At 37.4% G+C, this 13,147-nt stretch overlaps 1 protein-coding gene across 1 annotated transcript; it reads right to left on the reverse strand.

The window, feature by feature from the left end:
* Positions 1-857: 857 nt before the first annotated feature.
* On the reverse strand, positions 858-12,035 carry LOC121429682 (arylacetamide deacetylase-like). Its single transcript, XM_041626842.1, has 5 exons — positions 11,720-12,035; positions 6,382-6,527; positions 5,216-5,456; positions 2,365-2,428; positions 858-2,041 (listed from the first exon to the last, which is right to left on the reverse strand). Exons 2-5 carry the CDS (start codon positions 6,520-6,522, stop codon positions 1,231-1,233), a joined length of 1,257 nt encoding a protein of 418 aa, XP_041482776.1. The 5' UTR covers positions 6,523-6,527; positions 11,720-12,035; the 3' UTR covers positions 858-1,230.
* Positions 12,036-13,147: the final 1,112 nt, after the last annotated feature.

The following is a 13,147-nucleotide window of genomic DNA, read 5'->3' on the forward strand; positions in this document are numbered from 1 at the left end:
ACACACAAAAGGAAAATGATTGACGTGTAATTACCACGTCCTCATCACAAAACATATATAGTGATAATAAATTGCTTCGAGTACTGTTTTTTCATACGTATATTTTAGAAACATTTCAGAAGCCTCGGCGATTATTTGTGTTCAAAGGCTTGATATTGCATAAAATAGTATCAACTCGCTATTTAATGGTAATATATATATATTTTTATAAATATACTGTATTTAACAATAGGATGCACTGTTAAACCTAAACATACAGCACAATAAATTCTAAATAACATACATAAGGATTTTAATACTTTTAAGCCATTGTGACACAAATTTGGTCCACTTAAAGTATTAATTCATTTTGGCTCGAAGAGCAAGTAACTTTATTTAAATCCCTTAGAGAATTCATGGTACGATTTGCAAATTCATTCAGTATACAAACAATGCATAGACTTACACGATATCCACTCCGTGGGGGTGAACTCCTAAAATGCGGTGTGGAGCTCAAATTGCTGAGCAAGTTAAGTTATATTAAATTTAACCTTATTGGGCAAGACTACAACTTGTACCAGTGTACGTTTTTTTTTTACTAATGAGTTATTGCCAATGAAGTTCCTTGTCATTTCTTGATAATTATTTGTGACCCGCTGTACATTATCATGCCATCACATAGTTATGTAGGCTAAGTTCGTGATACCTTGTATGTTGTCTTGTAGAAACTTGCGATGACGCTTAGCATCCGGGGTGCAAAACTTTTCGCATTTCCGAGGAGGACACTCTCTTCAACGCACCAATTCCTTTGAAAATACAAGTCAAATCACAATGATGAGGTGAGAGGATTTTGTCAAAAATTGGAGGACCGGGACGGCATCAGAATCTCTTGACTCTGGACAACGACATATTTGCAATTGTTCTTTCAAGGCAAATCTTCTGATGATGTGCTGCCCCAGTCCACCAACTTTCGACGAAAGCCTCCCAGCTCTCTATTGTGATTTCAATTGCATTTTCAAAGAGTTTCTCCGGAGTAAAAGCGGAAACTCCCGATAATTAAACATTTGGAGGAAACAGCTCCAGAGTGTTATACGACGCGTTATTGAATTCTAGGAGGGAGGTGGGACTTCGTGATTCAACAATTCCACCTTCAGTCACCACTCAAATGGCATCGCGGTGAGTAGGCCTGTATATGAGTCACATGATTGTGATCTTCAGTAATTCGACTACAAATTAATTCCTTCATATACTTTATACGTGTTTTGAGATAAAATCAATGACGTCACTAAGCATTTCTTTCCCGACTTCGAATTGCACATTTTTGGTTGCCCATATCACACCATGAAAAGCCGACTCATAGTCCTTGTGGTGTACTTTCACCCCAGCATCACTCAGCCTCCTCGCGTAATGCACCCCATCGTCTCTGAGACAATCGAACCCGCACGTGACTATCATTGCCTGAGGTAAGCCTTTCAGGTCATCTCTGACAATCGGCGCGAAACGCGGATCGAGATAGAACTCCTGAACGTGGTTCCACACTTCGTCCGACCCGGCTCGGCGCTCCATCTCCTCCCGCTGTTTGGCGTGCTTCTCGGAAACGCGCATCTCCTTCGGGATCAGATCCCGATCGACGTACTTGAAGACGGGCGAGGTGTCCAGCAGATCCTGCGAGACGTGATCGTTCAGGAGCACCGATCGGTGCACCATTGTCGAGTCGATCTTCCCGTGCAGATACAGCGCAACGAAGTCGCTAACTCTCCCCCGCGTCAACGCACCATGATCGCCGAACTCCGCCTCGTACTTCTGGTAGGAGTGCGAGTAAAAGTCAAGCTGCTGGAGCCCAGGGTAGAGAAGAATTTGAAGCTTGATGTTGGGAAGGGTGGCGTCATCGTGGATCGCTTGGGAGACTCCGGCAGCGAAGTTCCCACCCGCGCTGTCACCGGAAATGGCTATCCGTTGCGCGTCAACGCCGAATGTGTGAGCGTTCTTGAGGAACCACGTGGTGGCACGCAGATTGTCATAGTAACCGGTGGGAAAAGGATGCTCAGGGGCCAACCGATAGCTAAAGATAAACGAAGAGAGAGAGAACAAGTCTACGTTAGCCTTTATGATGGGTGTGGTTTACAGATCATAGCACTTATTATTAGTGCAGGATATTTGAGAAAACTGAGAATTAACTTTTATTTACCCCTCTTACAAAATTTTGTTATGACGTGCCTTAAGCACCTTCCCAGTGAATGCGCCAAAAAAATTATTGAACTTATGCTATCATTGGAGTATTGAGAACATGATCGTTTCTATAAAAAAAAAGGAAACATGAAATTAGCTTGCTATGAATGGCTATCAAGATGAATAACTTGTCCAATAATGTCCAACAATTCTTACTCGATTGAAACAAGGAACATGTCGAGTCGCTCTGCCATTGTTCGCGTCAGACCGTCATAGGAATCTGAAAATATGAATTAAAAAACATGAAACGGTGTCATTTGTACATATTTTTGTTTTCTTTTCATTCACATCAAGATCAATAGTTATTTATCATCTATGTATTTTTTCTTGAGGGAGGGGGCTGAAATTAACAAGTACAGCTATAAAGTTCCGGGCAACGAAATTCGGGTTGAATCCCCCCCCCCCCCGAGGTAAAAAAAAAAAAAGCTTTGGTGGCACTCTTTATGCAATGATTATCATTTAATTAGGGGAATAAGCAAAACGGAGTTGACACAGGAGACTGATAATGATAGCTGAGTCAACAAGAGTGAATGCCCTTGTAAGATTACAAGAGGGTGAATGATTATCATCGCTATCTTGCGAGTAAGTATGCATACGGTAGTCTGGCCGGTAGCATACAATAATATTACATCATTGGAGTTTGATCATCGGTAAACTGAACTTGATTTCTTCGCTAAAGGACAAGTCCACCCCAACAAAAACTTGATTTGAATAAAGAGAGAAAAATTCAACAAGCATAACACTGAAAATTTCACCAAAATCGGTTGTAACGTAAAGTAATGACATTTTAAAGTTTCGCTTCATTTCACAAAATAGTTATATGCACATCTCGGTCGGTATGCAAATGAGGGAACTGATGACATCACTTAAGTTTCATTCCTCCCTGAACACGTGGAATTCCATTATTTTAACATTTTGTGCTTCAGGCAAGGACGTCCTAATCATCAAATTCGTAAAAATTGAAATATTGTACAATTCAAACAATAAAAAACAAAAGAAATAGTGAGTGACATCATCAACTCTCTCATTTGGATGTAACTGGCTCGTTCATATAATTATTTTGTTAAAAATAAGCGAAACTTTGAAGTGTCATAACTTTCTTATCTTACATCTGATTTTGATGAAATGTTCAGCATTGTGCTTGTCTGATTTTTCTCTATTGATTCAAATCAACATTTTTCTGAGGTGTACTTGACCTTTAATGAACAATAAGTGTCTCTCAAAGTATTTAGACCGAGTCACACGGCAAAAACTCCGGTGTTGATTTACCACCAGCCCAGAATTCAATACGTCCACACCAGAGACCGGTTTGGTTTTAGTCCAGATAATAATAATAATAATAATAGCCAATTTTTATATAGCGCTTTTCCCAGAATGGCCCAAAGCGCGTTACAGCATATTATTACCCCGGTCATTGGATTCATTTCAATCCCGCACGAAAAGTGCACAATTTCCACTCCCTGGGGAGCATTCCTTGCATTCATCGCAGCCACATTATGGCGCTGGCAAAATCAAACATACAATATCTTTCGCATCCTACCGGGTACCCAATTACCACCTGGGTCGAGAGTGGCAAAGTGTGGATTAACGCCTTGCCAAAGGACGCTAGACCGCGGTGGGATTCGAACACACGACCCTCTGTTTACAAGGCGAGAGTCAGAACCACTACACCACGGCTCTTCCAGAGATAGGTGTTTATACAACACCAATTAGTATTAAAACAGCATCGGTTTGATCCGAAATTGGTGTTTCAATACATCTCTGGTGTGGACATCTATAAATACCGGGCTGGTGTTAAATCAGCACCGAAGTTTTTGCAGTGCAGTACACTCTAAAAACAAATCAGCCAAAAATGACTAGTTAATAGGGTCAGCTGGGTGCAAATGTTATTCTAGTAATATTTGACCATTTTCTAGTCATATTGTACTAGAAAAGAGTTATTTCTGACTAGAATATATGTCAGAAATGTGAATATCAGTGATTGCCATATCAGTTGCTCCCAGCTGACTACTGGTCTAGTCAATTTGACTGATTTGTTTTAAGAATTTATAAGTATACCCTTTAGCCTACATAGAGTTTACCCTTTATCTGATGAGCTTTCTTTTCTCGATTAATGTAATTTTGATAAATTTTGCTCAATTTTTAGAACTACAGCGTTTCGAATGTACTGGTACGTGTACATGTCATACAATTAGATTTATTTAAAAAGTAGGATGCAGAGTGAATGTTTAACTTCACAAAGTCAATTGTGCCGATTAAAAAAAAACACATTCAAGCCAGACCCATGTGAGCTAAAGAATAATAAATAACCACTGAGCTTAAAACATAAAGAGTTATCTGTAATAATCTTAGATATTAATTTAGACCTCAAAAACAATTTAAAAATTCAAATGTGAAAAAGTAAGAATTTTTTACCAATGTCAAAATATGAAGTCGTGAAATCCCACCAAACACAAGAAAATCGGTTTCTTTGAGACTAATTTCATTGACTCCTGAAATAATTTTTGATAGATCTTAAATGATGCATATTTCTTGCTCGAGGGATTTGAACCTAGAATTTTCAAACCCGTATTTGCTTGTACCCTGAACATCCCATAAAAAGTCTTCTCATGGAATGGGCCTAGAACTCTAGATCGGTCAATATTATACAAGTTTGATAGCGTTCTAAACTGTATTACAATTTGTGTTTTCGGAACAACATACAAACAAAATCATCTGGTCGACTTGTTTGATTTCAGCCGGGCAGTCACATTTGCGGTGGCAGCGGTGGGATTGTACATATATTTATCATTTGATTGCTAGGCAGAGGATGTGTTAAACCATACAACTACTTTGATAGGGTCTCATGCTTCTATATTTTGAATTGCCTTTCTTAAAGTTTGGGGGCGCTTTACACACGTTTTTTACTGAAATTATCAAGGTCTACACGGTAAAACGAGTCTTTAGGGAGGCCTTATCCCAAAATATGTTTTATTTAACTTCTCCTGATTAAAGTACATATACTAACCAGGTGACCCCGTTACCATGCCTCCGCCGTGAATGAAAATAACACCCGGCTGCAGACCTTCCTTCCTCTTGATGGGTTCATACACACGAACTTTGACCCCATCAAAGTATGTGACCCTGGACCTGATGTTTGACCCCTTGACATTCTCCAGTGGTTTAGGCTCGATGTTTTCGATGATGAATCGCCTGGCTCTGACACGGGCAAAAATGTTGCCTTGGTGATAGAGTACATATAGATTTTCCTGCAAGTAGAAAAAGAGTACTAGTACTTTGATAAACAGATCCAGCACTGAAAAAAAAATAGCACGCTGTTTAAAGCCCGTCACTGTTATAAGATGTTTGAACTTTCTGTTTTACAAGTTTTTGTAAAAAAAAAACAGAAAGAAAAGATTTAAGCAATAATTGATTAAAACTTTAAACAACCTATCAAAGTTCTACACAACTTGTTTAAAAATTGAAACAACTTGTTTGAAAATTGAAACAACTTTTATTTCAAACTTTAGGCACTAGTTGTAAGAGTGCCAGGCTTAAACAACGTGTTACAGTGAATGAACATGATATACTCGCGATTTCGTGAACATTACTACAAGAATGAAACTAAACATATTCTGTATGAACTCTTGAGAAAGACAGAGGACCTTCGAAATTTGAGTGCTATATAATAAGGCGTATTATGTGTTTGTTTAAGGATATCCGAGATTGCTTTGAATCCGTTCAAAATATTCATGCTGCTTTATTTCCTACTTTGGGGGCGTCTTCATGTTGTAAATAGGCAGGAATTTTCGCTTCCACGTCACACGACGGATTCAAGAACATAGAAAACGTACTGTCAAATGCACTTTTATGCCAAAGCACAACCAAGAAATCTTTGTCGAAAGTTTGTCGAAAACAGCAGTTTCGTCCTGGACTCTTGACAAACGACATATCTGCAATTTTTCGTCGGCAGGTCAACAAAGACCTCACAGCTGTTCATTGTCTTTTGACGGGCAATTTTCAATACATTTCCTGTGTTCTTGAACTCGCCGTAAGTAACGGAGCGAAAACTTCCTCATGATGTCACAGTCACACCTGTGAAACTAGTCTGAAACCGACCAAATCCATCACGTAAATTCTAATCGGTTTGGAGTTTGTTTGAAACAAACGGATAAGATGAGGTTGAGAGCTTACAAAAAATTTGGGTATGACCAACGATGCCATCAGTAGACGATATTTCCCAGGTTCTGACAGTCCCTTTGGGACCCGGATGCTGCGCAGGTGCATGATGATTAATCCGACCACTACGCATGACGTCATCATTATTAGAACCATTTTGCCTGCATTAAGAGAAATATTTACAGAAAGGTGGATAAATGATCAGTTCAAGCACTGGCGGATCCAGTGGGGTGCACAGACAGCACGTGCCCCCCCCCCCCCCTTTAGAGGTACAATTAAAATTTGTAATATAAAAATGTCATTAAAAAGAAATGCCCCCCCCCCTTGAAAATGAAAAGCTTTTTTTTTTTCTTGCTTGTCAAAGATTTTCGTGGACGAAATATCATAGTTTTAGGTTGAAAACCCTTTTTTTCTTGTCAATTTTTGTCGGGAAAATGTGCCCCTACCCCTTAGGAAAATCCTGGATCCGCCCCTGAGGTCAAGACTACACATGTCATAATGAATGAGAATTAAGTATTTGGAATTCTTATTTACTCTAAAGACTGCACTCAACAAATAAAATGCACTCATATCGAAATTTTAGATCTTGATTCTCTTTATGAACACTTTTTTCTTTTTTTTTTGTTTAACCAGGGATATCCCTGGTTTAACCTATCGTATTTACGTATCGCAATACTACATGTATCATTTTTTTATGTATCAACTTTGTAAGACATTGTTGAGGGGGCTTTTTTAAAGATGTTTTCTTATAGTCTCTTCATCTTCCTCATTCATTATTATGATGTTCTAATATTCTTTTCATGTACATGCCTTCATTTGTTTTCTATTCTTACTTACTCTGTTGTTTTTTATGTTACCAATTTCAAAGTTTTGTATATTCTATAATTGGGCATGTTAAGTGAAAAGAAAGACAAATAAATCTGAACTTTGAACTTTAGATCATCGCATAATTATGTTTTAAATGTTTTTATAATCCACCAACATGTCTGTTTTGTGTTTAGCATTATGTTCGTCGTTTTTTTTAACACCGAATCTGTATCATATAGAAAGTTATCATACTATGATAAGATTTTAATATTTGGCAACGATTAAGATGTCTGATTATTTTTTGAACGACCTATCGTTGTCACTCACGATATTCATGTTTACTTTTGTAGATTGGATTTTGTTTGAGTTGTTTTTCTTTTATACTTCTTATAATTTAGTACCAAATGGTCTTTTCAAGGTGGGATATGGAGGGAACAAACTAGCTAGCTCGCTTGAGTATATACTTACGTCGAAGGATCGATAAGGGGTATAGGACCTACATATACATAATAATCACTGAAAACAATATTGATTTGATTTGATTTACTGATTTCCGTTTCACAATTGTACAAAATTATGATAAATATAACATAACAAGGTCGAAAATACTGCAAGACATAATAAAATATATATAACATAATCTTAGATAATTATATTAGGGGATTCTTTAAAATCTTGAGGCAAGGAATTTCCAGTAGGCAGGCCCGGAGAAGACAAATTAATTCTTTGCAAATAAAGTTCTTGTTAAAGGATGGTGATGATATTGTCGTTGCCTTGTTGGGTAGCAGTGTACGGATGCATTTTTACGGAACATATTTGAGAAAATAGCGGGGAGATCGTCCTTGCTTTATGAACATAAATTGACTAAGTTCGAAAAGATATATATCACTTACTTTGAGAATGTTATTTAGAAAAAAAAAATAAGATATCAGTATGTGATCTAAAGTGTGTTTGAAAACTTTTTGTTTAGAGCTGTTTTCTGGAGAAGTTATATTCTATTTAGTTGAGTTTGTATTGCACATCCCCAGGCAATTATTCTGTAATTATTATATAAAATAAGGGTGTAGTATAATGCTAACAAAGTGCGAGAAGGAAGAAAATGTTTGAGTTCATTAATAATTCCAATGTTTCGAAAAAATGTTTTACATATACTATCGATATGAGGCTTCCAAGACAATATTGTTCTGAATGATGTGATATTGTTTGAAAAAATTGTTTTCTGTAAGGCGGGAGAGGAGATCAGAACACTGTAAAAACTGTGGTGTTAAAACTGACACCAGTAGGTGTTAATAGAGGACCACACCCTGAGGTGTTAAAATTACACCCTCTACACCATAACACCAAACTGAGTGTAAATGTAACAACCAATGGTGTTGCAATAACACCTATAGGCCTAGGTGTTAAAATAACACTGTGAATTTAACACCAATGTAAAATATCTGGTGTGGTCCTCTATGTACACCGGTTAACACCACAGTTTTCGCTGTGAATGAGCCACCATCATCTACAAATTTCGGCAAATCGTGATATCATACAGGCCCTGCCCCATAGAAACTTGATATATTGATACTTTGAAAAATTTTGAGGGGGCAGACATGGCATGGGGCAAACTATTTATAAAATCAAGAAAGAATTGTGAGCGAGCACATTTTTTTTTAATCTAATTCCAATTGTGATAGATTTTGACATAATATTCAGAAAATCGTACATTTCACCCTTTTACCTTTCTTTTTTATTTCTTTTTCCCTTTAATTTGTCTCTTGGTCGTGATAAGTATTACCCCTCCGCACATCTGCAGTGCTTTGAATTGGCCCCGATAAAGAAAGAAATCACATCTAACATGTTTAACCAGAACGTCAAAAATCGTTTGAGGTACGGGATTCTTATCTGACATTCCCAGATAGGTGAGTCATTTGTTACGTTTGTCGAGGGAAGTCTATACTGCACTGTGCATATCTCAAAGTCACCTTCATGTCTATTTAGAGCAGAGCAGTCGGTCGCCATACTTGTCTGATCTCAACAACATAATGATTATCATATTATGAAGATCATCTTCCTCCTTGTCAAATTCTAATGGCGGCTCTGTGGTTATTGCATTTAGGAACGGGTGAGGTAATGGATTTGTTGGCGATTATGAGTTGTGTCCGACCACAAAATATGATCAATATCAACCAATTTATTGGTTAGAAATTAGATTACACTTGATTTTGGGCTGATATAAACCATTTTTATCGGTTGGACATAATTACATTTTAACAACAGATTGGTTACTTATATGACCAACGGCGTATAATGACATTTTCTGACAAAATCCTCCGCTAAAAGGGGGCAAGGGTCGGCCCCTGTCAATCATTTTGTTCTGCGTATTTCCGCTTTCGGTATATAGTTCAATTTCAGTTTCACGTAAGAAGAGTCTCATCACTTCCTTTCAAGATGTCTTTGTAGTATGTAGGCGTTATGTTGCAATTTTGCACATTAAATTTAAAAATCGTATTGCTTTTTGTCCTTATCTTTATACTAGAAAAGCTATTGAATTGTTGTATGTCTTGGGTAACATACTATTAATGTAGTTGGTGCAATATGCCTACATGACTTGTGTATGGAAATCAGGATTCAAAGAAATCATTGCAAAGTGTTCATTTTAAATAATACATACATATTGAAAAAAAGATAACTTATTATCAAAATAAATCCACATTTAAAGAGCTTGGAGATAGTTAAGGGATTACGCTTTTCATGAACTTACTGTTTATACTGTTATCTTTAGCTAATCTAACATTTGTTTTGATAAATTATTGGCGGTGCTGCAGTGTTTATACACAGCAAAAACTGTGGTGTTAACTGCATACATAGAGGACCACACCAGTTATTTTACACCGGTGTTAAATTGGTGGTGTTAGTTTTACACCTATAGGTGTTATTACAACACCTATGGTTGTTACATTTACACTCTTTGGTGTTATGTTCAATCTCTAGGGTGTTATTTTAACACCTCAGGGTGTGGTCCTCTATTAACACCAATAATTGTGTCAGTTTTAACACCACAGTTTTTACAGTGTATGCCGCTATCATGTCCCCCGTGTTGATATCAACGCACCTTATGCCATCCTGGTCTGTATTGGAATATATTAGAGGGATAGTCCGGGCTGAAAATATTTATATCTACATCGATAGAGTAAAATTCACAAAGCAAAATGCTGAAAATTTCATCAAAAAATCGGATAACAAATAACGAAGTTATTATTTCTAAGTTTATCAATATTTTGTGAAAACAGTATATGCACATCGTCATGAATATTCATTAGGTGGGCTGATGATGTCACATCCCTACTTTCCTTTTTTCTTATGTTATTACATGAAATACTAAATGTTTCATTTGTTCATATGTGGAAATGATGTGTCTCCATTATGACGAAATAAGGTGCGGCAATAAATAACTAATGCACTTAATAGACCCAAGTTGTCAATCCCATTGTTTTAGATCTTGGTAGAAATATTTTGAATAAACCTAATTTCATATAATATAATACAAAAGAACAAGTGGGGATATGACATCATCAGCCCACCTAATAAATATTCATAAAGACATGCCTAGAAAAGTTTCACCGGAATAATCCAAATCTTTAAAATTCAATAACTTCGTTATTTGTTATCCGATTTTGATCAAATTGTCTGCATTTGCTTTGTGAATTTCACTTTATTTATTGAGATATAAATGCCTCCAGCCGGGACCACCCCTTTAATGGTGGACATGCAGACGTAAATTCGTCAATATACATGCAGCTTTCGGGGTCAGAGTGATACAATTTTGTATGACACTCGAATGAATTCATTTTGATTTACTATGTTCCTTATTACATGGGAACTGTCGTTATTTGCACGAAAATTTATGCATGACTTTATAGACATATCAAGCGCGTACATCTCGGCATTTCTGTTAGTTTGATTTATTTTTTTTTATCATTAGTTCTAAAGTTAGATCTCATTGGCCCGGCACAGACTTTTAAAATGTAAAATTGTAGACGTTATCAATATTTCAACAACCTACATGTAGACGTTCTTCTATTGTTTTAATGTGACCTCGAATGTGATCAATTATTTTTATCATTTATTTGATAGGGCCTAATCTACAATTTTACAAAATGTAATTTACAATAATTTTGCTAACTTATGAAAAGCAATACAGTAAGAAATTACTGACCCATCAAGCGTAGACGTAGTCTACATACATATACTACATATATTCATATATTCATATATTTAGACATTTATTTTTTATTTATTTATCTTCCTTCATATCATTGTACAATACATAATCATACAACAGTACATTTCGATATACAACCGGGAAAGAGAAGAAAGATGAGGTGACCAGGAGAAGCAGAGCTTGTAAATTAGGTCCCTCAGAAGATAACATATATGGCTTTATATGCATATGCTCCTGCACATGTACAGTATGATGCTAAGTTACATGCATATGTACTCAAGTATGATGTACTTGAGATTCGTTTGACCAACTCAAGAACAATTATTTATGCATTCTTACCTTGATCAATTCACTGCTCTCTGTTGACGGTACAAGTTGGTCTGACAATTGACATCAAGCTCAGTCCATCCGATCACTTTCCCCGTAAACTTTACCACATCGACCGTAAGGGCCACGCCAAAATGACTTATTCCTGTAGTGTATGCTGCGTGTGTAGTTGCTGGACGTTTAACTATTTTGCTTCAATAGCCAATGAGTCTTTCACGAGAGGGGAGATTTAAGTGCTTTCACGATGACTATTCGCCGTGCAGTAGGCCTACTTACACTATACAGATGGTCAGTCAATTGACAATAGACAGATAGACTAGCAAGACTACGACTCGGCTCGCTCAGTAAATTGGCAGAGCGTTCAATGTCGGGTGCAGCCGGACGAATAGATACACGAAACCAATTGATCGCAGCATGTATTATGCATAATGCAAGGCACTTTCAAAGTGCTGTCAAATCCGAAGTCAGTGACAGTGTAGATTAAGGCGAGGATTAAGCCCATGCAAGTCCATTCAAGTGTTCACATGCACATTGTATATACTTTATCCTTGGAGCTATTATAGCTTCATGCTCTATCCATATCATAATCAGCGAGCGACCGAGTATAGAGCGACTTGTACAGTAGAGTACGTGGTTTGCGGCGCCCCTACATCCCCTACAGTTATTGCAGCGCGCTCCACCATGGTACCAGATTCAATAATTCTCCCTCCCGAAAACTGGCGTCTTTTCGTCACGGTGGCGCCGCGCTCATAAAAGCACGCGCCATTCATTTTCCCTCTCCGTGTCTTTTCCTCGTTCCTAGCGAGGAGTTTCGTTATTTTTGATATGGGATTTGTAGAGGTGAAGAAATGCTGTTCCTTAATTGAATATTTGTAATACGGAAAATGTGTTGTTTTTCTTTATTCTCTCAATTTTTCTCTTGATTATCGATATCCTCTTCCCTTTTATTTTATGACTGTCTACAGGACAGCTTTTTATTCAAGAAAGTTTAGAGGGGCGGTCACCTCCCCGTGACGCAGCCCCTGAGGGGCTCCTGTATGGCGCACCTAAATTCAAACTCAGATTAAACTTTATTGAAATCCATATAGGGCTTACTGGATTATCTTCATTTTAACATATAATGAGAAACAGACAATGTTTGAATGTTAAGGTATAAGAGTGTATTTCATAAATATAATATGTTCGTATACACATATATTTCATTCTTATATCATTCAGACGAGGAAGAAAAATAATTTTCCGCCCCCACACGATTGGAACGGGGAGGTTGTGACGGCGAAGGGCATGGGGGTTATGGGGAGGGGTAGAGGGCAGGGGAGCACAAGCCATTGGGTTGGAAGGGGGTTTGTATTATTGTTTTGTTTTGCTTCCGTGTTTTTTTTTCTTGCTTTTTGGCTATTTTAAACAAAAAAAGGTCGGGAGTGGGGATGGGGGAGGGGG

The sequence above is a fragment of the Lytechinus variegatus genome, chromosome 16 (genome assembly GCF_018143015.1).
Source record: "Lytechinus variegatus isolate NC3 chromosome 16, Lvar_3.0, whole genome shotgun sequence".
NCBI classification, from domain to species: Eukaryota; Metazoa; Echinodermata; class Echinoidea; order Temnopleuroida; family Toxopneustidae; genus Lytechinus; species Lytechinus variegatus.